The 27,119-nt window shown below is 40.5% G+C and overlaps 2 protein-coding genes across 10 annotated transcripts; one reads left to right on the top strand and one right to left on the bottom strand.

The window, feature by feature from the left end:
• Positions 1-7: 7 nt before the first annotated feature.
• On the bottom strand, positions 8-13,029 carry ppp1r26 (protein phosphatase 1, regulatory subunit 26). Of its 6 annotated transcripts, none has more exons than XM_061698203.1 (5): positions 12,851-13,028; positions 4,738-7,595; positions 1,333-1,462; positions 538-593; positions 8-461 (listed from the first exon to the last, which is right to left on the bottom strand). In XM_061698203.1, exons 1-5 carry the CDS (start codon positions 12,920-12,922, stop codon positions 437-439), a joined length of 3,141 nt encoding a protein of 1,046 aa, XP_061554187.1. In that variant the 5' UTR covers positions 12,923-13,028; the 3' UTR covers positions 8-436. The 6 variants fall into 6 exon arrangements, with proteins under 6 accessions (XP_061554187.1, XP_061554185.1, XP_061554188.1 ...); XM_061698205.1 differs by having other exon boundaries at positions 423-461; positions 1,333-1,488; XM_061698201.1 differs by having other exon boundaries at positions 8-593; positions 12,851-13,029.
• On the top strand, positions 12,549-27,119 carry ttll11 (tubulin tyrosine ligase-like family, member 11). Of its 4 annotated transcripts, XM_061698208.1 has the most exons (10): positions 12,552-13,289; positions 16,956-17,055; positions 17,146-17,279; positions 18,656-18,943; positions 20,436-20,720; positions 21,630-21,725; positions 21,820-21,932; positions 23,103-23,327; positions 23,981-24,087; positions 25,392-27,119. In XM_061698208.1, exons 1-10 carry the CDS (start codon positions 12,921-12,923, stop codon positions 25,715-25,717), a joined length of 2,043 nt encoding a protein of 680 aa, XP_061554192.1. In that variant the 5' UTR covers positions 12,552-12,920; the 3' UTR covers positions 25,718-27,119. The 4 variants fall into 4 exon arrangements, with proteins under 4 accessions (XP_061554194.1, XP_061554193.1, XP_061554192.1 ...); XM_061698209.1 differs by lacking the exon at positions 23,103-23,327 and having other exon boundaries at positions 12,550-13,289; XM_061698211.1 differs by lacking the exon at positions 17,146-17,279 and having other exon boundaries at positions 13,198-13,289.

The raw sequence follows: 27,119 nt of genomic DNA, 5'->3' as shown, positions 1-27,119 counted from the left end.
CCCGCAAAACACACAAATGACCTAAAAATTATAAATATATTGTGATATTTTCATCACAGTATAATTTGTATGGTATAACTGTAAAAGTATCCACTGTAAAAGCATTTTGTCCAAACTCTTTTTGTCACTTGGTCTATTTTAGGCTGAAAAATGTAAAGAAGAAACCATTCGCCACATCCTGTAAGAGTAACAGCTGTATTACAGTACTGTATAACCAAGAAACAACTTGAACAGTTCAAAGGCAACACACACAAACAATAAAGTGCAAACAGCAGCGACATGGCTGGAAAGGTCACATCATCAACGGAGACGAGAACAAATGAAGACAGAAAACTCTGCCACTAGTTAACGGGTACACGCGCGTAACACTGACATCCATTTGTAAAACGAACAAACAAAAATCCAACATTCACTTTTGTGTTTAACGAGTCAAGCCCTACATTCTGCTCTCGTCAATCCTCCTGTAAAAAGACAAGACGGTGATTTGAACCAATAGGCCGTTAAACACAAACACACACAAACAAATGCATACTGTACCTGTGTACCGGAACAAACTGAAGCTTTCTTTTGACGCTAAGTATCATCTTGTTGGTCTGCAAATAAATCACAATTTGAAATGAAGCTTTATGTACACCTGCACAACCTAATGCAATCCAAAACAAGATGCTGATTTATTATTTGAGAGGAGAAAAGCACTATAGCTTTGTATGGTATTTTACAATACAGTACGGATACATTGCTGTTTGCTGAAGAGTGCAGTTGTGCACTTGCTGAAAATGTTTTTGTATTTTTTAAATTATTATTCCATTTATTCTTTTCTCATTCAAATACATTTAAAAATGTAAGTTTATTTTATTTAAATCTTTTTTATATATATAATGTATTCTTATTTGTTTTTATTTACTCACTATTTTTAATGTTGTCTACTTTTTAATATATTTTTGTGCACTTATTAATGTACATTTTTACTGTGATTTGTTTTACATTTTTTATTTAACCCTTAAATTTACAGTTTGGATTAGATTTTCATATTAATTTTAAATTGTGTAATTCCTTTTATTTAATTATTATCCATGTGTATTTATATTTCCATAGAAGTTGTTGCTTTTTGCATCGATTTTATTTATAATCTTTTATTTCACTTATTTATAAAAACCTGTAATATCTCCTTTTTTAACTATTAAATTCTGCATGGAAAGTTCGTTTTTCTATTCAAATGTAATTTCATTTTTGTAGGACGTCAGCAAATCCCGTGAGACTTCATCTTAGAGACAACCAAAAGCAAGCAGTCTGGCCACTCGGTATGAGACGACGACTTCTACGCTAGGATACCTTTTTTTGGTATCTCCTCCCGAACATGCTGCTGCGCTCCTCCGAGGAAAGAGCGATGCACGGCTGAAAGACGATGCCGGGGTCGATGGCGCAGGACAACGACCTGCATGGGCGAGGCACACCTTCACACCTTGAAAAATCATCAGACTACAACAACTGTGTCACAGAGGAACAGAAAACCAATTTGTTGCTTGGATTGCGCTCTCTTTATTACACAGATAAAAGACACAGCAAAAACGAAACAAAAAGGATATTGGAAAGAGGAGAAGAAAGAAGAGAGTTCATACAAAATATTTACAGGACTGGCAATGCACAGCATGTTCAGTTTTTTTTTCTTTGTTGTTTTTTTAATAAACAAAATAAATAGCCTCATTTATTTCTTTACTCAATGGGGACAAAAGGCAGATAGAGAAGAGAAAATGCCATTGAAGAAGACAAGTGGATTTAAGGAGAGTGCTGGGGGGGAGAAGAAGAAAAATAAAATAAAATCATGCCACAAACAAAAGTGGCTAAAGAAAAGAAAAAAAAAAAAAAAAAAACAGACACGTCATAGCAAGAGAATATCTTTGCGGTTGACAAAGAAGCAGAAGTTTGTGATAAATGCCTCAGCAGTGTTAAGATGTCTGTCTATTGCGTGGAATCGACGGTTGATTAATCAGGTCTTGGAACAATCGAGTCAAACCGTGCCACAAACAAAATGGCTCGGGACAATCGTGGGCACTCTGTAACACGTGAATATATTTACGGGTGGCTACAAAGAAGCAGAGTTATGAAATAGATGTGTCTATTACGTAAAGCAGTCGGTTCATTGTGTGCGATTGATGGTTGATTAATCGGGTCTTGAAGCGACAGTCAAACAAAGCAGCTGAAGACAAGAAATAGCACGTGAACATTTTAGCGATTGGTTAAAAAGAAGCAGAAATTTGTAATATGTCAGAGATGTCAAGAAATCGGTCAATCGCGTGGAATCGACGGTTGATTAATCGTGTCTTGGAACAATTGGCCCAAAACGGACATCTACATAGGCGCAGCTGATTCGGTTTCAACTCGTTTGCCGTTTTAAAGATGCCACCCGACGACGTACGCTAAAGCTAGCCTTTTTCCGCTCGATACGATCCTGGCATGGAAGCGGGCATTCGGGACATTCCGAGGTGTTCCCTTCCCTTTAAAAACGACAATCGAACCTCGTGGTGCAGCCCTTCTGCACAGTACAAAAGTCTTAGGTCAACATAAAGAACTGTGTTGTCACGCAGTAGAGTGATGCAAAAAACAACGACCTACAAACGAAAAAAAAAATGTAACACTGCTGAAAGACCGTCTTGAATGTCAATTAAAATGCGATGGAACGGTACACTACCATTCAAAAGTTTGGGGGTCATTTAGAAATGTTCTTTAAAAAAAATAAAAAAGAAATTTAAAAAAGCCCTGTTTTACCATATTAACAATGACTAGAAAGACTGTATTCCTCATTTAATGTTAGTTTTATTGGGGGGGGGGGGGGGGGGAATAATCGATCAAAAATTTCTAAGTGACTCAAAACTTCTGAACAGTAGTGTATATAAGGTATAGATACACATCTTGTCAGGTTACATTTTGGTTTCCCCTAGACCAGGTATATAAGATATAGAACTATAACTACATACATTCTGTATGTATTGTAGCTATACATCTACAGTGGACATAAACAGTCAACACCGTCGTCCCTGTTCAAATATCAGGTTTTTGTGATCGAAGACAATGAGACCAAATTTCAATTCAAAGCTTTTTGAGAGGGGAAGTCAAAATAAACGACTGAGGTAATGTGGTTGCACATGTGTGCACACCCCTTTTATCACTGGAAATACGTCTGTGTTCACAATTAACCAATCAACTTCAAACTCATTAAATGGGAGTCAGCATACAAATACCGCCATTTAAAGTGTCGCTGATTAACCTTAAATAAAGCTCAGCGGTGTTCTGTTTTTCTTCAGCTGGAATAGGGTAATTAAGGTAAAGGCAATTATGAACAGGCGTAAATATCAATAAATGTTTGCACAAACCATTCATGTTTCTGATAAAAAGAAAAATCAGGAAAAGCCAACAAGAACGTGAACTTTATTTGGGGTTAATCAGAGGCACTTTAAATGGTGGCGGGTGAACGCTGACATCTATTTAACATGTTTAAAACGTGACTTCATTTGTGAACACAGCCACGTTCCCAGTGATAAGAGGGTGTGCACACTTGTGCAAACACATTATCATAGTTGTTTATCTTTACTCCCCCTCTCAAAAAGACAGCCTTCTCCCCATTGAGTTGTACAGGTTATAGGGCACAATGGCGGAAAAAGCTTTGAAACGATTTATCTTGGTCTTGTTTTTTGTTTCTTTTAATATCACAAAAACATTTAAAACATGGGTGTGCAGACTTTCGGAATCAACTCTATATAAACACAGTAGTGCTTTTCTCTAAAAAAAAAAAAAATAAATAAATTTTTAAGTGAGCCAAAACTTCTGAATGGTAGTGTATATTTAATCAATCATATTTAATCAGTTCTACTCATCATGAGCAGCTATGCATGGAAATGCCCAAAAGCGACATGATCCCAATAAGTTATTCGGTAGAAAACCATGCCAAAAGCAAGACAAGACTTGCGACCATGCACCTCCTATAAAACAGGACTGTTTTATATTTCACCGAGTGTTTTGAATTTTAAAAATTGTTACTTTAATTGACTTTATCACTGCCTGAGCTAAGGTTAGTGCGAGACTGCAGCACGTTCCGACCCGTGCACAGATTCAGGTTACGTCACCGCATTAGGACTAGAAGGCCGTCGGAAACCGAGGACTTTAAATTCGGGTTGGAATTTTGAATTCTTCCAGATCGTCACTGAATTTTAATGGGTGCAGTTTCACAGTGTTACAAATGTCACTTAAGAACAAAGCTAGTGGATACCAGAGACTTTTGTACCGCACCCCGAGTCCACAAAATGATGTCCCATGTTTACTTTTTCGCCTCCCCAAGAAGATTCTATTATGTCATCTCTGTGCATAAAAAGCAGCAGTGAATTGTATTAATTAGAAGATGATGTCACATTAGAAGTCACATGCGGAATGAGTTCTGGCATTAGTTTCTAGTAAAGTCGTCCAGGTTACTCATGTAGATGACACAAAAAAACATTGTAATACTTTAAAATAAACACAATCATTAGATTCACGTGATTTTTATTTCGAGACTCTTCCACGGCTTTTTTATTATTTTTTTTTGCGTGCCAAAATGTGGACCTATTGCTTTTTGGTAATCTCATGGCACAAAATACATACAGTCGTCGTCATCCGCAAATTTCCCCAAGAGTGCCGGGTGGTGAAATTTAAAGGATATAAAAATATGGGAACAAAGATGCTGTGGTGGGCTAAAGGGATACTTACAAAGTGCTCTGCTTCTTCTCTGGACTGTCACCCTCTGACTCATCTAGAAACTCCTCCTCAGCTTCTTCTAGTTGTGCGTCTCTAGCAGCTCTGCCCTCGTCTGCCCTGGCCTTTCCCTCATCGCTCTGCCTGCTCTGCACCTGGACGTGGTTGGTCCGACCCGACTCCAGCTCGACAAACACGCTCTTGTCTCGCGGCACGTGCACCGTGCTGGCCGCGCCCTGACGCTGCCTGGCGGAAACGACGACGGAGAAAGGGTTTAAAGCGGGGCTGGTCACGGGGGTCTTCAATGTTTTGTCTGTAGACCACAAGTGTCTCTGAGAGGACCAGAGGGAGGCCGGGGTGGGAGGTTTGAGCCCGCTGCCCTTTTCTTGATAAGGAGACACAGGGGACGGGCTGGTTCTCATTTTGGACGAGCTGATGTGAAACGTCGTTCGGCTGAAATTTTTGGGATCAACGATGGGGAGTCCGAAACTCTGGCGCCACTTGATGGACTGATCCAGAGGCGGGACCGTCTCCGTTTTTCCGTCGGCGGCCCTCGTAGGTCTCGGCGCCTTTTGTTCAGCTCGAGCCGACCACGGCGAAGTTCTGGGGCTGCAGGACCACGGCGGACAAACGGAAGTGGCCGCCGAGCTGTCCGTCGTGACGGGCAGAGGTTTATCTTGAGGTTGCCCCAAAGGACTGACGCTTTGTCTCGGAATCTCAGCCAGCTGATCTTCCTGTTCAAGGTCACTTCGCAGGGGGGCACAGTCCACAGAGGCGGCGCCGTTGGTGGGCGCTTCGTTTGTTCTCTCGGAAACCTTCTCGGCCTTCTCAGCGAGGAACTTTCGGATCTCCTGCTCGATGCTGTCGTCGCTGTCTACCGAACTGCTCTCGTCTTTAATCTGGCAAGCAGTTGTGAGCAGAGGGCCCTGGACTTCATTCTGACAACAGTTTGCCTGACTTTTACTGGTGAACATATTTGGCGGAGCGGTCTTCTTAATTGATCCCAGCGTGTCTTTCGAGTTGCTTTTCCTCTGATGGACCTTTTTCAAAACACTAAGTTTGGACGAAGGAATGAGTTTTGCCTTTTTGGTGGTGGCTCGCATTGGTCCAGGTTCCAAAATCAGGCGCTTCCTAGAATCGCGCTCAGACCTCGTCTTCCTCTTGGACTTCTTCTTTGTCTTGAGGAGGGCTTTGATGGCTGTGTGGAGATCCTCATCGCTGTCGAGTGAGCTACTCTTGTCTCCAATTTGCTCCGTCTCGTCTTGCGATCTCTGAGAGACCAGCGGTGGGCTTTGTGCCTCAAAAGGTTTGGTGGTCGGGTCTACCGCAGACACAGAGATTTTATTGTCTTTGTGTTTCCGCCTCTGCGTTAACGACAATCTGGGAGATTTCTCCGGAGTTACTTCTTGTTTCGTCGCTGTCGGTTCTCCGGGTGGACGTTTGAGCATTTGCGCCTTCTGCTCAAGAAATTTCAGAATCTCTTGCTCGATCCCATCTTCACTGTCGACTGAGCTGCCCCCGCTGTCCCCCTCCGGAGTAGCGGAATGTCGCATGGATCCGGTGGGCGCGCAGCCACTAGGGCTGACATCAGGATGGGTCATGAAGACTACAGGCATGACTGTTTTGGAGATGTCAAGTATTGCTTCTGCACACATGAGCTCAGCGGTAGTATTGGCTTTCGGGAGGGCCGGGGTTGGCTGGTCAGTAAAGCCTTCGACTCTGAATGAGAGCAAACCGTTGCCTTTGCTTCTCTGGCTGACGCTGAGCGAATCAGTGAAGAGAAACGGAGACGGCGCTTCCACGGATTTTGTTGCCTTCTCCGCTCGTTTCTTTTTCTTTTTGAGTTTGTGTCTTTTGGTGCAGTCGACGCCTGTACTTCCAGAGGCGTTCGACGCCAAATGGTCTTGTGATTTAGGGACACTCTTCTCTCGGAGTTGCTCGAGCTGATAGCTGCGAATGGCCTCCTCGATGCCGTCGTCGCTAGAGGAGTCCGACTCGTCCACGGAGGCAAGCGGTTTGAAAGTGTCCGCACTTGTCTGCTGCTCAACCCTCTTCAGCTGGTAACTCTGAATGGCCTCCTCGATGCCGTCGTCACTGCTGGAGTCATTGGAAACGTCCTCCACTTCTGTCTTGCATACTAGACTGTTTGGGTTCATGGTGTTTGTCACCTGATCTTGCAGCATGATGCGTGCCAACTCAGTGTTGACAGCGGCCTCATGCAGCGAAGCCTTGTGTTTGATGTACTTTTTCACGGGTACAGTAGCTGGTGTCGCTTGGATGACGCTTTTGGGAAAGTGGCTTCTCATGATGGAAAAGGCCTGGCTTTCCGACTTTATTTCAGGAACAGTTTGCCTGGATGACTGAACAAAAGGTTCTGCTTTGCATTTGTGGCCGTCCTTCTTCTTCAGGTATTCCAGGATGGCCTCCTCGATTCCTTTGTCCACAGAGTCATCACTATCACTGCTCTGGTCACTGTCCTTGAAAGGAACACCAGTCTGACGTTTTTTTGTTTTGGATTTGGCTGTCACGAGGGAACCCACCGCAGCCTTACAGACCTGGGGAGGCCTGTCCTGTCTCTGAAGCACATTCCCCTCCACCTCGTCGCTCATCTCGAGTGAGGACTGACTGCTCCTCAGGCTCTCAATGATCATCTGGACCTTGTTTGAGACAGGAGAACCCCTGGCGGACAATTCTGTGTCCGAGTCATTGAAGCAGACGGGAATGCTATAGCCCCCTGGCGGTCCGCATGCTCTCCACTTTGTGCGAGGCGCTGCGACAGTGGGCGCGTTCATCAAGTACATTCTATTCAAGTGAGGTGAGGTTGTGGACCATTTGGAGTGCAGCTGCCTCCTACTGGGGTCACATTGTTCAATCTGAGAAGAAAACAATGAGAAGAAGCAATTGAGGCAAAATGGTAGGTATGTAATGGTACATATACAAGGAGGGGTCTTCCATTTACCACTGTAGGCGCAAGTGACATAGCCCGGATTTTTCCCCAAGTCATGACGCACCGGAGTTTACCACTAGTAACGACTGAAGTCGTGATTCCAGTAGATATTTGACCCAAAATACAGTATAAAAAGTCTGGATGGCATTAATTGAGCATACCGACCTGTGACATGTATTTTCATGGAATTTTGTAACCTAATTTATCGCTTGCGATTCATAACCTCAATATGACGTACGTCGGTACCGTCGTAAACCAAACACCCCCTTTGATTCCGATACGGTACAGAGTTCCCACACAGAAGATATTAGGGCAGGGAGAAGTCGTCCAACCACTGATCTTTCGCTTCACTAAAAAGACAATAGTTTTATGATTTGCATTTTGTTCCCTTATTGTACCCAACATCAACCAAACTATTAATTCATTAATTACCAGTGGAAAGAAGGATATTGCCAACTTTTTGCTCATTTAAATGCAGTTTTAACTATCGTTTTTTTTTGGGGGGGGGTTGGGGGGGGGGTTGCTATGCTGTGTTTATTTTGTCAGAACATTCTGGAACTTCACTGAAATAAGGAAATAGAGTCACCTGCCATCACCACAATTTTAATCCAGTTATTTAAAAAAAAAAAGCGGAATACATCAGATCTTATACTATTAAAACATAATTGAAAAAAAGAATTAAATGTTTCTCCATTACATGACCGAAAGGATTTGCAGTACATGCTAATATGGGAGTCGGCAAGTTTCATACACGCAGCCGGAGTTGAAGCACAGTGATCCGGCTTTCCAAAACACATCCACCCCGCCTGGAAGACACAAACACCATGAAATTTAAACCACCTCTCCCTCCTCAGTGACCATTTAAATGCAGCCAGGCAAAAGAGGGGGGAAAGTGGGCCCGAATTTGAGGCATATTCGTGACCGGCTACAGCCCCGCAGAGGCGGCCGGAAACCAACTGCGCCAAGCGGCTACGGCTCGCCCTAAGAGCCCGGCGAGTTGACGGGGAAAAGGAGACGAAAACCTAGCACAAATCTTCCCGGCTTGGCTTCACATTAGAAAGAAAGTTACCGCAGACGACGTTTGTACGGCGTTTACGGCGCTTCATGTCCACTACGCCGGACGTTTTGCCACGGAGCAACCCTCGCTCTCCTCGTCGCACTCTAGCGGCACAGAGTGCTCAGCTGCTCGGCGTGGGGGAGCTACGAGACGCCGCAGAGCGACCATGTTTCTCGACGCGGACCGCGGTTGTCAGCCAACGACGAAATACGTAGTGAAACACCGTTAGAATACGAAGCGATTTGCCACACGGTGGGATACGCGAGTCCGGCGGCATGGAGCAGAAGCTAAGGTGTCGGGTGGGGGGGGAAGGGGAAGGCGGCGAGTAGGGGCCTCTCGGCAGCCGCAGCCCCGGCATTTTCTCCGGCTAAGAAAGCCTTTGTACTGACACCCCGAACCTCGGCTTACAACGCCACGCTCGGAGCACTACCAAAAAAAGAAGGAGGAAAAAAAATACAAAACAAGCCGGCGAACTGAAAACTCACCGGTAGTGAATTAAGAAAATGCGAGTGGCCATTCGAGCGCTCCGGTATGGAACACCGAGGTGGTGATGTTTCCAGTCGCCGCCTTTTGAGCTCGAGTAGCGGCTGCGTGGCTCCCGGTGTCGAGTCCCCCTCCGACTGGCTGGCGGGCGGGCGGGCGGGCGGACAAACTCCCTTCAAGGTGGCTGCTGCCAGGCTACAGCCGAAAGGACCCCTTACAAATATGGCTACACTTTTTTTTTTCCCACCACCGCCCTACGGAAGATATTTGCTGCTATATTTTAATAAGTCACTTTAAGCCACTAAATAAACAATGCATATGTATATATTTTTAGATATCCATTCTAAAGTTTGAACGTAAAATGGAAAAGTTTTATCTTCAGGCAGTTTAACTTGAGACCAACATAGCACAATTCAAGAATGACACTAAGCAACTTTTAAATAAATTACAATTAGAATCGTATGTAATATAGATAATCGACGAAATACACTTGCCGACCACAACATTAGGTAAACAAAGCAAACAACTAAATATAAATACAAAAAGATAAAATATAAACATATTGTTGAATAAAAACCTTGTATTTGAGCTCTGAAGATTGTGGAAATTGGTTACATTTTTCCAAACCTACCTACATACCCAAGTACAGTATTACATATATACTTTAATACAGTATATAGAAGTGTCCCCACCACAAATGATGTGAATATGATAAGATTCACTTGCATTAACTTCAATTAAAATACAACGCAAGTATGGTTTCCATGTATTATATTGATTTGACAATGGCAGGTTGTATTTTGAATTTCATCTTATATTGCAGCCTACCCTAATTGGGAACACAACTGTTTGAATGTCCTTTGAAGTTGTAATTACTGTCATTATTTTCAAAAGTACAAATCAATGGTAAGTTATACTGCACCTGTTACTTCCTGTAGTCTCTTAGCAAGCACACAAAGTACTATGTTAGTAGTATAATATATAGTATGCATGCAGCATATTTTGTTATTTCCTCAATTAAAAATGACCGGTGACGGAAAGTTAAAGCTCAACCAGCTAAGTGTACGGCCCATTGCCGACTGTCAAAACAAATCAAGAAGAATTCAGCCACCTGTGCACTCTGAATGCTTAATGCTAAAAAACAATTCTAAGAACAAAAAAAACAAAGAAGTGGTTGCGTAATATGAAGAAATGTGAAATTAGCAGTGGCTCTAGCTATGAGCTTTGAAGCACACCAGAGCTGAAAATTGTATTACTGTACATACTGATGTTACATGTTGTTTTTACATAATACTCACTCTCCTGAGTCACAAATGCAAAAAAAGTAAAGCAAATGATCAGATAGGTGGTATGGTTTAACAAATACATACAGGATGCAGTATATTCTGAATTTCAGTGACCAAATCCTACATACTTACAGTACCTGTATCATGTTCCTCACAAAGTAAAAACAAAACAAAAAGTAAAGTAATTGATCAGATATATGGTATGGTTTAGCTAGCTAGCACTGTAGTTAGTGAAAATGATTGTCCATAAGCAAGGCAATGCTTTGGCCAGTCATTTTAGTCTACTGTAAAGGGTTGATGACCTCTCAAAGATCTAACATCCCATGTATTTCTTTCAAACACTGTTGGAAATGGTACTTAGTATTAGTTTTCAACAAGGCGCAGCGCATTGTCAACGAACCCATTCATTGTGTACATGCTGCAAGGGCACCGTGCCTCAAGTTGAAAAATGTTCAGCTCGCGATCGCCCTCACTGCGACGTCAGATAGGGTACCCAAAAGGAGAAAAGTTGGCCGCATGGTTTGATTTCAGAGTGCTAGCAGTAATAGACAAACCAGCAGGAAAATCATCAATGCCATTTCCTGGTAGGCCGCTACACAACCACTTCCAGATATGGGCGAGCTTGCACCAGCACGCCGTTGTTCCTGTGCGCTGCCTGCGATGAACAAGTGTATTGTGAAAAGGCCTTTAGAACTCTGTGACAATGTGATATGAAGGATAATAATGTCTCAAAACCAAACGTAAGTGATGACTTCAGACCTGATGGTGAGTAAGATAAAGAAATGTTTGATGAGCAGTGGCTCTAGCTATGAGCCTTAAGGCACACCTGAGTTGAAGATTCTTATTCTAGACTTTCTAATTTAGTTCAGAGAGCTTTATTACATATTACATACTGATGTTACATGATGTTGGTACTGGGTCTCTCTCACTCTCTTGAATGCAAAAAATGTAAAGCAAATCATTAGATAGGCTGGCCGATGTAGCTAGCTAGTACTGTACTTATCAGGCTAGCAAATGTCCACCTCCATAGTGGAGCGGTCTGAATTAGGCAAGCTTAAAATAACATAGTTAAGATAGCTTCTCGGGATTTAAGTACTTATAAATAATATCTATATTTTGTCTATATTTTGCATACACATGACTGGATATTACTGTACAGATGCGAGGAAATGTTTACGTCAGTTATTTTTACTCCACTGTAAAGGGTGGAACCACCTCAAAGATCTGGTATCTCATGTAGTGGTTTCAAACACTGTCGGAAATTATATTTACTATTAGTTTGCAACATCCCTCGAAAATATTCCCAAGGAGTTTGACTGATTGGAACACAACCCCCCAAAAGAAAGTTGTATACATGATGCAATAGATTGAATAATAGATTAATAATAGAAACATGGTTAGAAATCTGTGACAGCCTGAAGTGAGGGAGGAAAATCAAACTTACAGGATGTAAGTTTGATTTTCGAGCCCTGAGGGACACCACCGTTGAAGACGCTGATTCTAGACTTTCCACTTTAGGTCAGACATATTTGTATTGCACGCTGATGTTGCATAATGCTGGTACTATCTCTCGCTCTCCTGAATCGCAAACTTAAAAAAAGTAAAGCAGAGCGGGTGGAATGGTTTAGCTCGCTAAGACTGTAATTATTAGCCTAGTAGTGTCCACCTCCAGAATAGAGCGGTCTTATAATGTACACACTCCCAAAAACATTTAAGACAATACACTCTTAGGAATTACGTGCGACTAACATGCATCTATTTTTATATTTTGTTCATACAGCACTGGAAATGTTTGTAGAGGGTGGACGCTGACTCAAAGATGTGGCATAACATTTAAAATTGCTTTCAAATACTGTGGGAAATGATACTTACAACTAGTTCGCAACATCCGGATTGGAAGGAGCTCGAAGAAATGAAACACAAACCCCCAAAAGTGTACTGTATACAATTAAGTAGACTGAACAAAAGTAATAATACTAATAGAAACATGATTAGGGCTCTGTGACAGCATGACGTGCGGGAGAGAAAACGTCCGCGGCCAAACTACTGCAGGCGTGACGGTATTAACGAGGATCCCTGAATGCAACGCAGCCCCCAGCTCACACGCACAGATGGAGCATCGGCTGCTAGCGGCTGCTCGGCGACCAGCTTCCCGGGTTCTGCTCCTCCTTTTCGCGGCGCGGTGTGGGTCGAAGCCGGGGAGTGTGGGCCTCCGCTGACGGATTTAATAATGCTACCTAGCACGGAGATGTCGCGGTGCTGGGCACTTAGCTGACCCCCCCCCCCCCCCCACCCCAAAAACAAAACATTGATTTACAGCCGCTCCGAAGCAGAAAGCAATGCGGGAGACTTTACGGTGTGCCGGTGTCGGATTACTGGACGTGTTGGTGGTACGACTGCACCCGGCCCGGCAGCGTCGAGCATCATGAGCGACCGCCATGGCGGCACGGAGGTCGTCGAGGGCGGCGGGGAAAACCACGACGAGTGTTTCGTGCCCCTCTCCCCGGTGCTGCTCGACGCTTCCGGGGTGCCCGCCCTAGAATGCCGCAACACGGGGACGGAGGGTGTCGAGGTCGGGAAGAATCTCAATCAACAGCAGGTCCCCGTTAAAGGCACCGGGAAGGTGGTGGGGGGCAGGTGGGAGGAAAACGGGAACTACTCGAGGGGCATTCATGCCCCGGAGGATGGAGGGACACTCGGCAAGAAGAGGAGGCCGGTGACGGTGGACACGTCCAAAGCCAAAACCTCCCTGGAGGGACTGAAGATCAGCATCAGGCAGCTCAAGTGGAGAGAGGTTTGTGTCCCTTCGCCACAATTCAAGTGGCAATTTTACGAAGAAAAAGCTGTATTTCTTTTCAAGCAAAAAAAATAAATAAAAAAAATAAATAAATAAATAAAAAAAGAAAAGCCACAATCGTATGAGAAAAGTTGGAATCTTACAAGGCTGGAATCATTTTTGTTGTCTTACAAGAATACACCTGTCGTTAGTTCATGCAAAAAAGTAGAAAATAAATGCATATCGGTTAAGTTAAAATGAAATGCTTTTTTTTTTTTTTAGGAAAAAATATGGATGTTATAAGATTAACATTGGAATTTTATGAGGCAAAAAGTCATATGCTTTTGAAAGTAAAGTCCTTGCGAGTAAAGTTGTTCTCTTGTCATGACAGTCTTAATTTTATGAGAACAGATTCATATTTTGTAGATAAGTCATATTTCTTTGGGAATAAAGTGGTATTTTTAAGTAAAGAACTGGAGAAAAAAAGTACTTGTTTCGGCAAAAATAATGTAAAAAACTGCTTTTCCCCCCAAGCTATAAAGTTGTAGTTTCATGAGAAAATGTATAATGTATTCATTCTTTTTTTAAATGAAAGAAATCATTGTTTTAATCATTGTATATTTCTTCTCTTTGGTGCTTAAATATAGATAATATTCAATTCTCCTTTGTCTTTGTATGTCAGTTTTACTGTAAACTTAAACTGTTAATTACTTTGCCACCTGACCGCCAATTCAGACTCTCTCATTCGTTCCCTTCTATTTTTTTTGTATCTATTTGTTTTATTCTTTTGTAAATTCTGAATTTATTGTTTGACGTACAGTGTCCTGGAGGGCCTAGAAAGGCACTTACAAATACATGTATTATTATTATTATTATTTAATAATGATAATCATTACATTGAACAGCAAGAACACTTTGCCACTCATTTGGAGAAATGTTAGCGGCCTATCGAACACTGCACATTCGGGGAGGACAAAATATATTAGTCGTACTATTGAATAATTGAACTGCTCTATCTTGCAACAATCCTCTGAAGAAATTTGTTCTAGTTGAAGAAAAGAGGAGGGGCTCTAGTTGTGAGCCTTGAGGCACACCACCCTTTGAAAGGGAAGCATGAGACTCTGCTGCTGTGTTTCTGGCAAGAAGGAGGCGTTGACCACTCGTAGATATCTTGCGACTCGACCGCGACTGGTCGTTGAAATATTCATAAAGCTGCTAATTGAGTCTGTCCTTCTTGCTCCGTTATCCGCCATTGGGATCGTGGCCACGGTGTGAACCTGCTACGTGAAACGGTACGTGGGCTGCGTTGTCCGCATTCCAAATGTTACCCGTTGCTACGTGTCAGCGCCATGTACAGGATTTATTTTATGTCGGATTGTGTCAATATTAAATGTAAAAGCAATTCTGGAATGAAATAGAAAAAAAAAAAAAAAAAAAGTGATTTCACAAGAGTAAATGTGTCTTTATGACAAAATGAAATTGTAATTGTAAAAGAATACATTTTTATTCTTCGGGGTGTTTTAATTTGTTTTTGAATACAAAAACATATAATGAACTTAAAGTAGTAATTAAAAATAATGCCATAATAAGAAGATAGAATGTAACGACAATAAAGAGCGAGTTGTATTTTTCCAGAAAAAATGTCATTGTTATCATAATAGCATAATTATTTTCATTTCTTTGTGAAAAAAGTCACCCAATGAAAAAAATACATTTCTGAGAGTGTTAAACAGTACATAAAAATATACCAGAATAAAATGTTAATGTAATGAGAATAAAGTCATATTTTTAATATTGCAAAAATAGATTATTTTCAGATTAAAAATAATAATCATAATAATCAGGAACAAAAGTCATATTACGACAATGACAGGTGATTTTTTTTTTTTGAGAGAGAAAATAATGTCATAATATTATGTCAAAACAAGTTGGGATAAATTCTTAGTTTTGATGCTCAAGTCCGCAACAAATTTTCCATTAGGAACTTAATAACTTTTTTTGACCGGACTCGTATGCAGTGTTTGGATGATAATTTTTTTCCCCCCCAGACATCGATACTGCGGCCGCCCTCCCTCTCCAACACGCTTGCATGTTGACTCGCTAATGGGATGCGCTTCTATAATTCTGTCAGGGATCATCCTCGCGTTAAAGTCCAGGTGGCCCGTGGCCAGAGTGGCCACACGGCCGAGTGCAAGATGTCCAATAGTAAGCTCTTGTGGCGCCACGAAGCACAGAACAGAACCGCCTAGAAATGGCCAACATCCTCCCCAGAATGGCAACTTCAATACAAAATGGCCAACTACATCTATGTTTAACAGTATATGTATATTTTTTAAATCCATTTTTGTATGTCTTGTCATGAAGAACATATATGCCAGATTTCATGTTAATCGGACACATTGGTGCTGTTGCTATTAGTGCGTCCAGAACCTCGAAAACAAAGCCACATTTTTTTTCCATCGAGTTGGAATCTCATGAGTATAATGTTGTTGTTGTTGATGTTCTTTTTTTAAAAAGAATCTTATGTAAAAAAAACAACAACAATAAAAAACAAGTAACTTATTTTCTAACAGGCAGGTGTCACGACCAAGTTGCGTCCAGGAGCTTACTAAAATAAAATCTTCTACATTTTTTTTTTCGCTTAAAAGTAACAATTTGGGGGGGGGGAACAGTTGTAATATTATGAGAATATGGTATAAATTCGGGGGGGGAAAAAGTAATATTTTTGTGAGCCAGATTTCATGCTTAAAAAGGTCTTCATTGGTTTTCTTGCATCCTGTCATCAGGAAGATGCAAATGCTAATGGACACATTGGTGCCGGATGCATTGCTAGCGAAATTGAGTCTAAAAATATGTTATACGAACGTAGTCTTTTTAAAAAAAGAGAAAAAAGACATTTTTACAGGCACTTTATTGATCAATTTTCCGTGCGTCCCGTCATGCCGAAGGTGCCGGATTTAGTTTTAATTTGGCGCACTGGTGCCGGTTGGTCATATTTTCTAACCTGAGTCATGTCTGGCACATCTAAAATACATGATGAGAAATATGAAATGCGCTAAAATATATTTCAAGAATAAAAAAAACAACAACTCTAGTTGTAGTTCTGTTCTTTTTGTGGATCCCGTCAGCAGACGATGTGTGCCGGATTTCGTGTTAATTGGACACACTGGTGCTGGCTGCAAATATTTGCTAACACTCCAGGAAGTGTGACGTTTGGCACAATGAAAATATGTTCTCATAACTATAAATTGTTGAAAAATGAATCTGTATAGGTGTTTTTGTTTTTGTTTTTATGTGCATCCTGTCATGAGGAAGATTCTTGCTGGATTTCGTGTTAATCTGACACACTGGTGCAGGATGCCGATATTTTCAATTTTCATTCTCAATATTTTATTGATTTTTTTCTTTTTTCTTTTTCTTTTTTGGGGTGGGCTCATGATGAAGGTGCCTAATAATTGTTAATTAGAAGTACTGTGCCTTATGGTCAAAAGATCTTTGCACTGTATGGTCTCACTTTCACGCGACGTAACATGCCCTAGCTACAGTTAATCAAGATTATCCTTCCAAAAGAAGAAGCTAATGCATTAATCCCGCAGCTCTCTGATAGACATGAGCACGTTTTGTGCTTGACTGTTCTAAATACGCCCCCCCCATGTGCCCACCACCCTCCATTCGTACCCGCAGATTCCCACAGGAAGACGAGCACCATGTGACATCTACTGGCACGGCGTCTCCTTCCACGACAATGAGAACATCACATCAGGCCAGGTCAACAAGTTCCCAGGTACTTCGCCGCCGCCCTCGGCTTGGATTATTATTATTATTTTTTTTTTTTTTTTTGAAGCGTCCGTCTTAACTCTCGGCCGCTCGACAGGAATGCTGGAAATGTCGCGGAAGATCAACCTGAGCCGAGCGGTGCGCATTATGCAGGAGTTGTTCCCCGTGGAGTACGATTTTTATCCGCGGTCCTGGATCCTGCCCGACGAGTACCAGCAGTTCGCCACGCAGGTGGGCGCAAAAGAACGCGGTTTTGAGAACATTCCCATGATCAAAAATTCATGGAAGACGCCATTTTAAGATCATTTCTAGGTAGCCCTTAAAAGACGAATTCATCCCAGTTTGCAATTCTGAGTAATTGAGATTCAAATAAAATCAATGTAAAATATCAAATTAGAAATGACAATGAAATTAAAGCATTTTATATGACTTTTTTTTCTCCCTCATAAATGCAACTTTAGTCTTGAACAATACTTTGTTTTTCAGGAATTTATTTTTTTTTGGGTAAAAATAATAAGATTTACTTGTTTCCAGAAGATAAAAATCAAGACAAAAACAACTTAATTTTCCTAAAATTTACCCCACTTGAAACTTTTGTTTTGTAAAAAATATATTTTTCTGAATTTTATTATTCTTTTTCTCAGAAAATGAAGCTTTATTCTCGCACAAAACTTTTTTTCTGAAATATTTGTTTTTTCCTCCAAAATATGACTAACATTATTTCAAAAAATGGGACAAAACATGGCTTTATCATAAAATGGCACCGTTTTTCTGATTTTTGTTAAAAAAATGATCAATCTTTGTTTTTTTTCCCTTAGAAAAGTAGAGCTTCAGCCTTGAAAAAAACAGATTTTATTAAAAAAAAAAAAAAAAATTTCTTGGAAACAATACTTTTTAATTTTTTTTATTTTTTAGAAGAAACAATTTTTTTTTTTGCCTGAATGGGAAAAAAATACATGATTATTTTGTAACGATAGCTGTTTTTTGGACAAATGTTTTTTCTAGGGGAAACCCAATTGTATTCTCTTAAGACTAAACAGTGTATTGAAATACAAAACAATTCTGTGCCTTTTCTTGAAAAAGTATTCCCATTAATATCGACAAATAAGCTGCTGAAGCTAATGATGTAAAAGAATTTACAATGGAAATATGGTGTCTGATTTATGCTCGGTCGAATGGCTCACAGCGTTTATGGCATCAACTCATGAAAGTTAAAATTAAGTTAACTTAAAAAATGCAGTTCAAATGAAAGACTAGACAGACAGACACTTGTTTGTTACGGTGTGCAAGATTGGAATGCAGCACCGCAGCCTGTGCAACAGGGGGCAGCGGCGCTTCCTATTTCCCCGCAGAGCGGCCGCGCGATTTTCATTTGACCTTTGGCCCCCGGTGGAAAGAAACGCAGTCGTAATGTACTGTACTTTGCTTGACTTTTTACATGTCGGATGAGGTTTTATTTTGACTCGACCTCATTTGAAAACGGGAACTTGTCCCTCGCACTCATCCACGCATCCGATTGTGGCGTGCGTTTTCGTTGCCAACTGAAAAACGGAAAGAACGGAAAGACGCACGGCTTGAGCGGCGTTTTTCTTTTCGGCCGTTGTCAGATCCGCACGGTGAAGGAGAGCGACGAGACGCTCGACCCCACGTTCATCGTCAAGCCCGACGGCGGCTCTCAGGGCGAAGGCATCTACCTCATCCGCGACCCCGCCGAGCTGAGGGCGGCGGGCGCGCAGGCCCGGCAGGCCGTGGTGCAGGAGTACATCCGCAAACCGCTGCTGGTGGACAAGCTCAAGTTCGACATCCGCCTCTACGTGCTGCTCAAGTCGCTGGAGCCGCTGGAGATCTACATCGCCAAGGAGGGCCTGACGCGCTTCTGCACCGAGCCCTACCAGGTAGCCGCGCCGGAAACCGCGTCGCCGCTAAAATGTAGTCCGTCCGTCGCAACATTGGCGGACGCCGTGAGAGCAATGGCCGCGTCGAATATTTCTGGACCTTTACTGCTACCCTGCGTTTACGAGTTCAGTATTGAGACTTTTTGACCCCTTTGGGCCACCGTACGTCATTCGTTTTCTTGAATTTTCCTTCCTCGTCCAATTGAGTGCACTAATACTGACCCCCCCCCCCCCTTTTTTTTTTAAAAACCCAAAACATTTGTCTGAATAATTGAAAAATATACTTTGTTCTCTTGACACTAAGCCTTTTCCTGAAAAAACATTTGTATTTATTTTTAAATTCCTACTTTTTTGGGGGGGAAATATCTTTTCCCCTGGTATTTTTGGACAATTCATATGATGGAAGATTACGACTTTTTCTCAAAACATGACACACCGTTGCAAATAATAAACTTTTTTTGTTTAAAAGATCACTAAGAAAAAAACACAATAAAAAAAAAATCTCCAAATGTGCAAATGTTTTTCATTACTTTTCCAATGTTCTGACGTTTTTCAAACACAACGTATGACTATTGTACAAAATAAATCTTGATTAACTTGAAAAGTATAAATTATAAATTATATGATATAAAAGTAGAAATTGTTTTTTTTTCCAAATATGACTATTCTCAAAAGATTATACTGGCATTATTCGTCGATGTATTTTTTTCACAATCTTCACTTTTTGTGTCTTGGTAAAATACTATTCTCATGAGAATATTTTTTTTTTTTAAGTTTTTGTTGATTTATTTTAGGGCTATTTTTCCCTTGAAAAAATGTGCCACTTTCATAATTTTCTTTTTAAAAAAACAGCAAAATTAACAATTTTATGCCTTTTAAAAAAAAAAAAAAAAAAAAAAAAAAAACTACATTTCTCTTCAAATTTTGAGTTTTTATTTTTTTCTTGAAAAATACAATACATGTTTTTTATTTCGTTTAAACACAGCTCTTCCAATCGACTTTATAAGAGCAGTCCTGTCTCAAATAGCAAAATATCTGCAAATACTTGAGACCCCCCCCCCCCCCCCCCAAAAAAAAAATAGGTTCGTAAATGCAACAATAAATGTTAGGAAATAACAGCAGCTGCATCAGTGGATGGAAAATATAATCGACAGATGAATCGATTATTAAAATGATGGTTGCTGGCGGCCCTAAAATAAACCCAACAACAGCACCAAGATGCCACGAGATGGCGCCAAAGTAAAACGGAACTGCTTTGGCCTGAGCACAAAAGCAGTGAATGGAAGCGATTTGCAGCAAATGACAAAGTATAGGTCCCCCCCCCCCCGCCCCGCCCCTCCAAAAAAAAGTGTGAATTTGCAGTTTGGATGAATCAATCCCTAAACCTAACTGAGCGTCGTTTTCCCAAAGTCTTGATCCAAGGCATTTTTGTGGCCTGCTCCGACGCACTTCTGAAACGCTAACTCTCACCCCCTACGCTGTCGTGCATCAGGAGCCGAGCCAGAAGAACCTGGGCCACGTCTTCATGCACCTGACCAACTACTCGCTCAACGTGCACAGCGGCAACTTCGTGCACTCGGAAAGCCAGAGCACGGGCAGCAAGCGCACGCTGTCCAGCGTGCTCCGCCGGCTGGCCGCAAAGGGCGTGGACGTCAAGCGGCTTTGGTCGGACATCATCGCGCTGGTCATCAAGACCGTCGTCGCCGTGGCGCCTCAGCTCAAAGTTTACTACCAGGCCGACATCCCGCCGGGGAAGCCCGGACCCTCCTGCTTCCAGGTGACTCCTTCGCTTGGTCTCCGCATCCTCAAAATAACGCCTCAGTTCACCAGTACCTTGACTTACAACCGCACGCTTTCTTCAAATATTATTTTTATTGGAACGAATAAATAAATGCAGAAATAAATCATTCAAAAACACAACCTTTTTTTTTTTTCCCAAAGGAATTCAACTTTTTGCCTCAGATGAAAACTTTCTGAAGATGGACCTTTGGAAAAAAACTACTTTGTTCTCATAAAAACATAACAATGTACCCCGTCAACAAATACCTTTGTTTGTTACCAACTTTGTTGTTTTTTTTCTCCCCCAAAAATATTCCTAAAAATACTTTTCTCAAAAGAAATTTCACTTTTAATCCCCATAAATGAATTTCTTTTTAAAAATATCTACAGTATATCAATATATAACAACGCACATTCTTGTAAATATACAACCTTTTATCCCAAAACCTTTTTTCAGATTTTTATTTTATTTTTGCCAAAAGAATTGAAAACTTTTTGTGTTTTTCAAAACAACAACACCACCAAAAAAAAAAAAAAAAAAAAAAACACCCGTAAATTCTGGGTAAAGTAAAAAAAACTTTTATCCAATTATTAAATACTTTTGACCCTTAAAAATATATTTCTCCTGAAAGTTTCTCAAATGTATACTCAAAATAAAATTTTGTAAAAAATATGACTATGCAAAATTTGTTTTCTTAAAAAAACACTATCTTCCTAAAACAATTACATAATAAATAATAATAATAAAAATATCTATATATCTATATATTCTGATTGAAAGATTGCAAGAATTCACGAATTCCTGCAGTATTTGCAAACCACCTGTAGGGGTCAGTGTCGTCCCCCCGTCCCCCCCCCCAAAAAAATAAACAAATCTAACAACGTTTGGGTGAACATTTGTTGTCAGATCTTAGGTTTCGATATCCTCCTGATGAAGAACCTGAAGCCCGTCCTTCTGGAGGTCAACTCCAACCCCAGCATGCGGATCGAGCACGAGCAAGAGGTACGGAAGCGGCACCCCTCCTCCTCCTCCTCCTCCTCCTCCTCCTCTTATCATCCTCATCCTCCTTCCTTTCAAATGTGTGTCTGTGTTGCAGGTGGCGCCGAGAGTATTCGAATGCGTTCCCAGTCCGGTGGACGAGGAGGTGAAAGTGGGCGTGATCAGGGACACGCTACGCCTGGTGGACCCCGGACTCAAGAAAGCGTCTTCGTACGTCGTACTCGCTGTCGAGTGTCTCTATATTTTTTGTTTTTATTTTGTGTTTTCCCTTTGTGAAATATATCATTTTAATAGCAGATTTTTTTTGTTTGGAAAAATCAAACGTTTTACAAGAAAAACCAACAACACCCTGTTGTCTAAAAATACAATTATTCATTAATAAAAGGTTGCGCCTTTTTGTTTTGTTTTTCTAGAAAAAAAAATTTAACATTTTTTTTTTTTTTAAATCTCCTAAAAATATTTTTTTTCTCTTGAAAAATATGACTATTTACACGATAACTTTCTTGTTTAATAATTATCTAAAAAAAAAAAAAATCCTTAAAGATGTCTTTTTGGAAAATAAGAAAGTGATTACTTTTTATCCATATGAAATTATACATTATTTTCTTGAAATAAATAGCACAGGACTGCAATGAGTAATTGTATCATTTACAATTTTTTTTTAAAAATGTGCCTTTTTCTTAAACAAATAAAGTGTTCATACGACATTTTTAAGCCACTATTTTCCCTCAAAAATGCGACCTTCAAAGAAAATCGTCACGTTTCCTCAAAAAATACAACTTTAATTGCATACAATTACAACTTTTCTCAGAAATACAGTGGGTACGGAAAGTATTCAAAGCACCTTAATTTTTTCACTCTTTTTTTTTAAATATTGCAGCCATTTGCTAAAATCATTTGTTTATTTTTTTCCACATTAATGTACACAGAGCACCCCATATTGACAGAAAAAAAAAACTGGAATTGTTGACATTTTTACACAGCTGGACTCCCATGAAGGTGTAGAACCATCTCAAGGATGATCAGAAGAAATGGGCAGCACCTGAGTTCAATATGAGTCTCACAGCAAAGGGTCTGAATACTTATGGCGCTGTGATATTTCAGCTTTTCTTTTTTTAATAAATCAGCAAAAATGCCAACAATTAAGTTTTTTTCCTGTCAATATGGGGTGCTGTGTGTACATTAATGAGGAAAATAATAAACGGATGAGTTCAACAAATGCCTGCAATATAACAAAGAGTGAACAATTTAAGGGGGTCTGAAAACGTTGGGTGGGTGACTAACAGTATGTAAATCCATGTTGCCCCCCCACACACAAAAAAATAAAAATAAAATAAAAGCATTTTGCATATGAATTCACATTTCGGCATGCGTTGAAAGTTCCCAGTGGAAGTCGGTGGGCGTGGAGGAGGCCGCGGGTGACGCCCACGTCAGGACGCGTCCCGACGCCATGCCCTCGCCGTGCCTGAAGCAGGTGTACCCCAAGTACAGCCGGCAGTTCAACTACCTTCGGCTGGTGGAGCGCATCGCCGCCCTCTTCATCCGCTTCCTCGGCGTCAAAGGGAACATGCGCCTCGGGCCCACCGCCTTCCGAACCTTCATCAGGTACGGAAAGCTCCGCTCACTAAATTCCACTTCAAAAACAAATAAAGAAAAAATGTCTCCCCCGAAAATTTGATTTTTTTTGGGGGGTGGTATAAAAATGTGAAAATATGCATGATCCATTTTTTTCCTGGAAGAAAAATATATTTTAACACCTTCTCAACATTAGGATTTTTTTCCAACCAACTTTTATGTTGAAAACAAAAACCCTATATAAATTGTAGTAATTGAGTATTTCTTTAAACATAAAAAAAAAAAAGTAATTTGTAAAATATAGGTTATTTTTCTTGGAAAAAAGGAAATAAAATACAGCTTTGACTAAAATGAAAAAAATTATTCAAATAAAAAAAGCAAGCGTTGACAGTGTAATTTCCCCCAGGAATAATTTTATTAAACACAATTTTATTTATTTTTTGAGGGGAAAAAAAAAAAACCCTGGAAAAAAATAACATTCAAATGCGACATATTTTCTCTGGATAGTAGTGTTTGTCTCTTTAACTGTTTATTTTAATTTAAAGGGGGGAAAAAACGTTGAAAAACTGCTATTTTCCGAAAAAATATATTTCTTTAAATACATTTTTGTTGCCTTTTTTTTTTTAAAAACACGACAACTTCTTGCCATTTTCACCAATGTTGCCTGATTGTGTTGTGTGCAGAAACTGCAAGCTGAGCAGCAGCAACTTCACCATGGCGTCGGTGGACATCCTCTACATCGACATCGTGCGCCGCTGGTCCGGAGCCTTGCCCGACTCTCGGGAAGCGGGTGAGGAGAAAGAAGCCCGCGGCTCGCGTGGGGTCAATCGGACACGCTTGACACGAGTTTTCGCGGAATCCAAAAGACGTTTTCTGCATTAGGAGGGGTGCCGGTTTTCATTTGGACTTTCTGATGATGCACTTTTGTGTGGTTAAAATTGTTCTTTCTCTCAAACGGCTCGTCCTCGCCTGCCTTCCAAAAAATGATGAAAGGATCCCGTCACCTTTTCTCAGCGCCTTCAAGCTTTTCATAGAACGAGCGCACTTCTTCTCGGCTTTATTGAACGCCAAGTCGGAGACTTTTTTTTTTTTTTTTTTCTGTAAAAGAGACAAAGCCAGCTGGAGGAAAAACATAATTTTCATGGAAAAAGTCAAATGTTTAGAGAATAGAATGAAATAATAATGTATTTTTTATTTTGGAAAAAGTTTTACTTTTCCAATCATGAAAAAAAAAATAAGACAAAGACTCAGTCATATATTTTTTAAATAAATTGTATTTTTGGGAAAAAAATTCTTTAAAAAAAAATCATGAAATTGGTATATTTTTTCAGGAAAAGTCATGATCTTTAAGATTCAGGATATCTTTTTAAACAATTATTTTTATTTTTATTGAGAAAAAGGTTGAATTTTTTTGGGAAAAAAATCTGGATAGAATTCAGTTGAAATTATTTAGAGGATTTTCTTTAAACAAATCAGTCATTTTTCAGTGGAAACAGTATATTTTTAAGAGCTGCCATTTTTTTCTCTATGAAAGAATTTTATATATATATATATTTTTTTTTTTTTGCAGTGATATAAGTTATGTTTTTTTCAAGAAAATAGTCATTTTTAAAAAATTGTTTAATTACTAGTTATATAAAAGGAAATTGTAATGTTAAAATATCAAAGTTGTACTTTTTCAAGATACAAGTTTTAAAGTTATGACAGTATTGACGTTCTTTTGAGAGAGGTTTCTTAACATTATGGATTTTAATACAGTGAACGCCTGTTTGTCATCGGGACGACATTCCAGACCGACCCGCGATAGGTGAAAATCTGGAAATCTCTTGGAAACCGTGCTTCCCTCAAGCTTTATTTTTTTTGTCACTCCGAGTTGAACTTTACTTAAAAAAAAAATAAAACCCCAAGAGAATTAAACATTGTGTATTTAAACACTAAAATGTTCAACCCAAGCGCATCATTTAGTCTAATGAAAGTCGGCTAGCTTACAGTGCGGAACACTACAGATAGGCTAACAGAAATGAGCATATGTGTTACGGTAATTATAAACCTTCAAACAACTGCTACTTTACATGCACACGTCTTGTTTTTCAGGCATGGGCTTACAGGCCTTTGTGGAGGCCTTCTTCTACCTGGCCGCTCGCAGGTTCAAGTCCCAGACGCCCCGGGAGCAGGCGGCGTCCCTCCTGGATCTGTGCGAGGCTCAGCTGGAGTCTCAGACGCCGGGCCCCGAGGAGCGCCGCTCGTCGAGTTGCAGTCGGGCGGCGTCCCGCGGGGCCACGGGTGCCCCCAAGCACCAGGCCCACGCCCGACAGCCTGGGCCGCCCTCGCCCGCGGGCGCACCTCTGCCGCGCCGGGCTTCCAGCCAGGACTGCCGCAGAGCCAAGCCTCGCTCGCGAGAGGCTCACGCTGAGAACTGATTATGCCCGCCAACAACTTTGCCTGGCTACAGCAACGCACACACTACATCAGGGGTGGGCAAAGTATGGCCCTGGGGCCACATATGAGGGAGCAGTGGCGGTGACTCTGGACGTTTTGCCCTAAAATGAGTTAATTAAAAGGCAGATTTTGAAATTCATTCATTCATAGCGGGCGCGCTGCAGCCTATCCCAGCTCTATTCGGGCGAGAGGCGGGGTACACCCTGAACCGGTCGCCTGCCAATCGCAGGGCACATGCAAGCAAACATTTACACATTTTTCATGTAAAAATATAATTTCCACAATTAATTTGGCATTTAATAGTTGGGCAATTGATTTATTGTAATATTTAAAAAAATAGTAAATATACAATTTGACAAAATTGTTAAATGTATTTTGTTCAATAATTGATTAATTTGAATTCCGTTCAATATAAATAAAATCTAAATAAAATAAATTTTTAAAATGAATGTTTACACATGTTTCATAATTTTATAAATGTCATTTAATAATTGGTAAATGTATTTATTGTAAATAGAAAATTTAAATCACAAAATAAAAAATATATGCAGTACATTAAACAATATCATATTTATATATAATAAAATTCTTAAAAGAGTTTTACAAGTTCCAACAGGCCGTGAAGGTATCTGATTGTGATTGGATGAGCGAGTGTCTGATTGTGATTGGATGACTGGGTCTGGGGTCGGAGCCAGTGCAACTGAGGAGTGTGCGAGCGAAGTTGTTTGGCGACGAAAGCGTGCACAATAAAAAATATATCAATGTTATCGATTAATCGACGTCACCTTAGCATTGACAAAAAAAAAAAAAAAAAGACTTTTACATACACATTACAACCATATACCTTTAAGTTTGTTTTGTTTTTTTTAACTTCATCTACTGCAATTGGCTGGCGACCAGTTCAGAGTGTACCCCGCTATCCCGCTTCTGGCGCAGTTAGCTGGAATAGGCGCCAGCATGCCCGCAACCCTTGTGAGGATAAACGGAAGGGAAAATGGATGGATGGATGGATGGATGGATGGATGGATGGCCTCATCTACGAATGAGCTGGCCTATATGTCTGCTTTCTACCTCAAATGTGGCCCTGGAGCACAAAAGTCTGCCCACCCTTGCCCTTTGCTCCCTATTACAACTATTACAGTAACCTCTTGATTTTGCACAAAGACATTTGCACAAAAATGCATGTGTCCATAAAAAAAGAAATACATTGAAAAAAAAAAAATATATATATATATGAAAGGTAGCTAGAATTTATTTAACAGATTTTTTTTTTTCTCGATACATTTTTATTTGAATGCCATGATGATTGAATCCAGGCAGCTGTTGAACTCATTTGACGTGGAAGTTAAGTATGTACTAGCAGTGCTGTTTCGAAAAATAAAA

The sequence above is a fragment of the Phycodurus eques genome, chromosome 15 (genome assembly GCF_024500275.1).
Source record: "Phycodurus eques isolate BA_2022a chromosome 15, UOR_Pequ_1.1, whole genome shotgun sequence".
NCBI classification, from domain to species: Eukaryota; Metazoa; Chordata; class Actinopteri; order Syngnathiformes; family Syngnathidae; genus Phycodurus; species Phycodurus eques.
Note: the sequence above shows the minus strand (reverse complement) of the source record. Positions and strands in the feature narration are given on the sequence as shown.

Bases quoted from the DNA above. Each gene is read 5' to 3' on its own strand.
- ttll11 (XM_061698208.1), top strand. From the start codon at position 12,921: ATGAGCGACCGCCATGGCGGCACGGAGGTCGTCGAGGGCGGCGGGGAA. The intron at 17,280-18,655 runs GTGGGCGCAAAA...GGCCGTTGTCAG, and splicing joins ACCAGCAGTTCGCCACGCAG to ATCCGCACGGTGAAGGAGAG. The intron at 20,721-21,629 runs GTGACTCCTTCG...ATTTGTTGTCAG, and splicing joins CCGGACCCTCCTGCTTCCAG to ATCTTAGGTTTCGATATCCT.
- ppp1r26 (XM_061698201.1), bottom strand. From the start codon at position 12,922: ATGATGCTCGACGCTGCCGGGCCGGGTGCAGTCGTACCACCAACACGT. The intron at 7,596-12,850 runs GTAAAGTCTCCC...TTTTCTTCTCAG, and splicing joins TAATCCGACACCGGCACACC to ATTGAACAATGTGACCCCAG. The intron at 1,463-4,737 runs GTAAGTATCCCT...TGATTTTTCAAG, and splicing joins GAGAAGAAGCAGAGCACTTT to GTGTGAAGGTGTGCCTCGCC.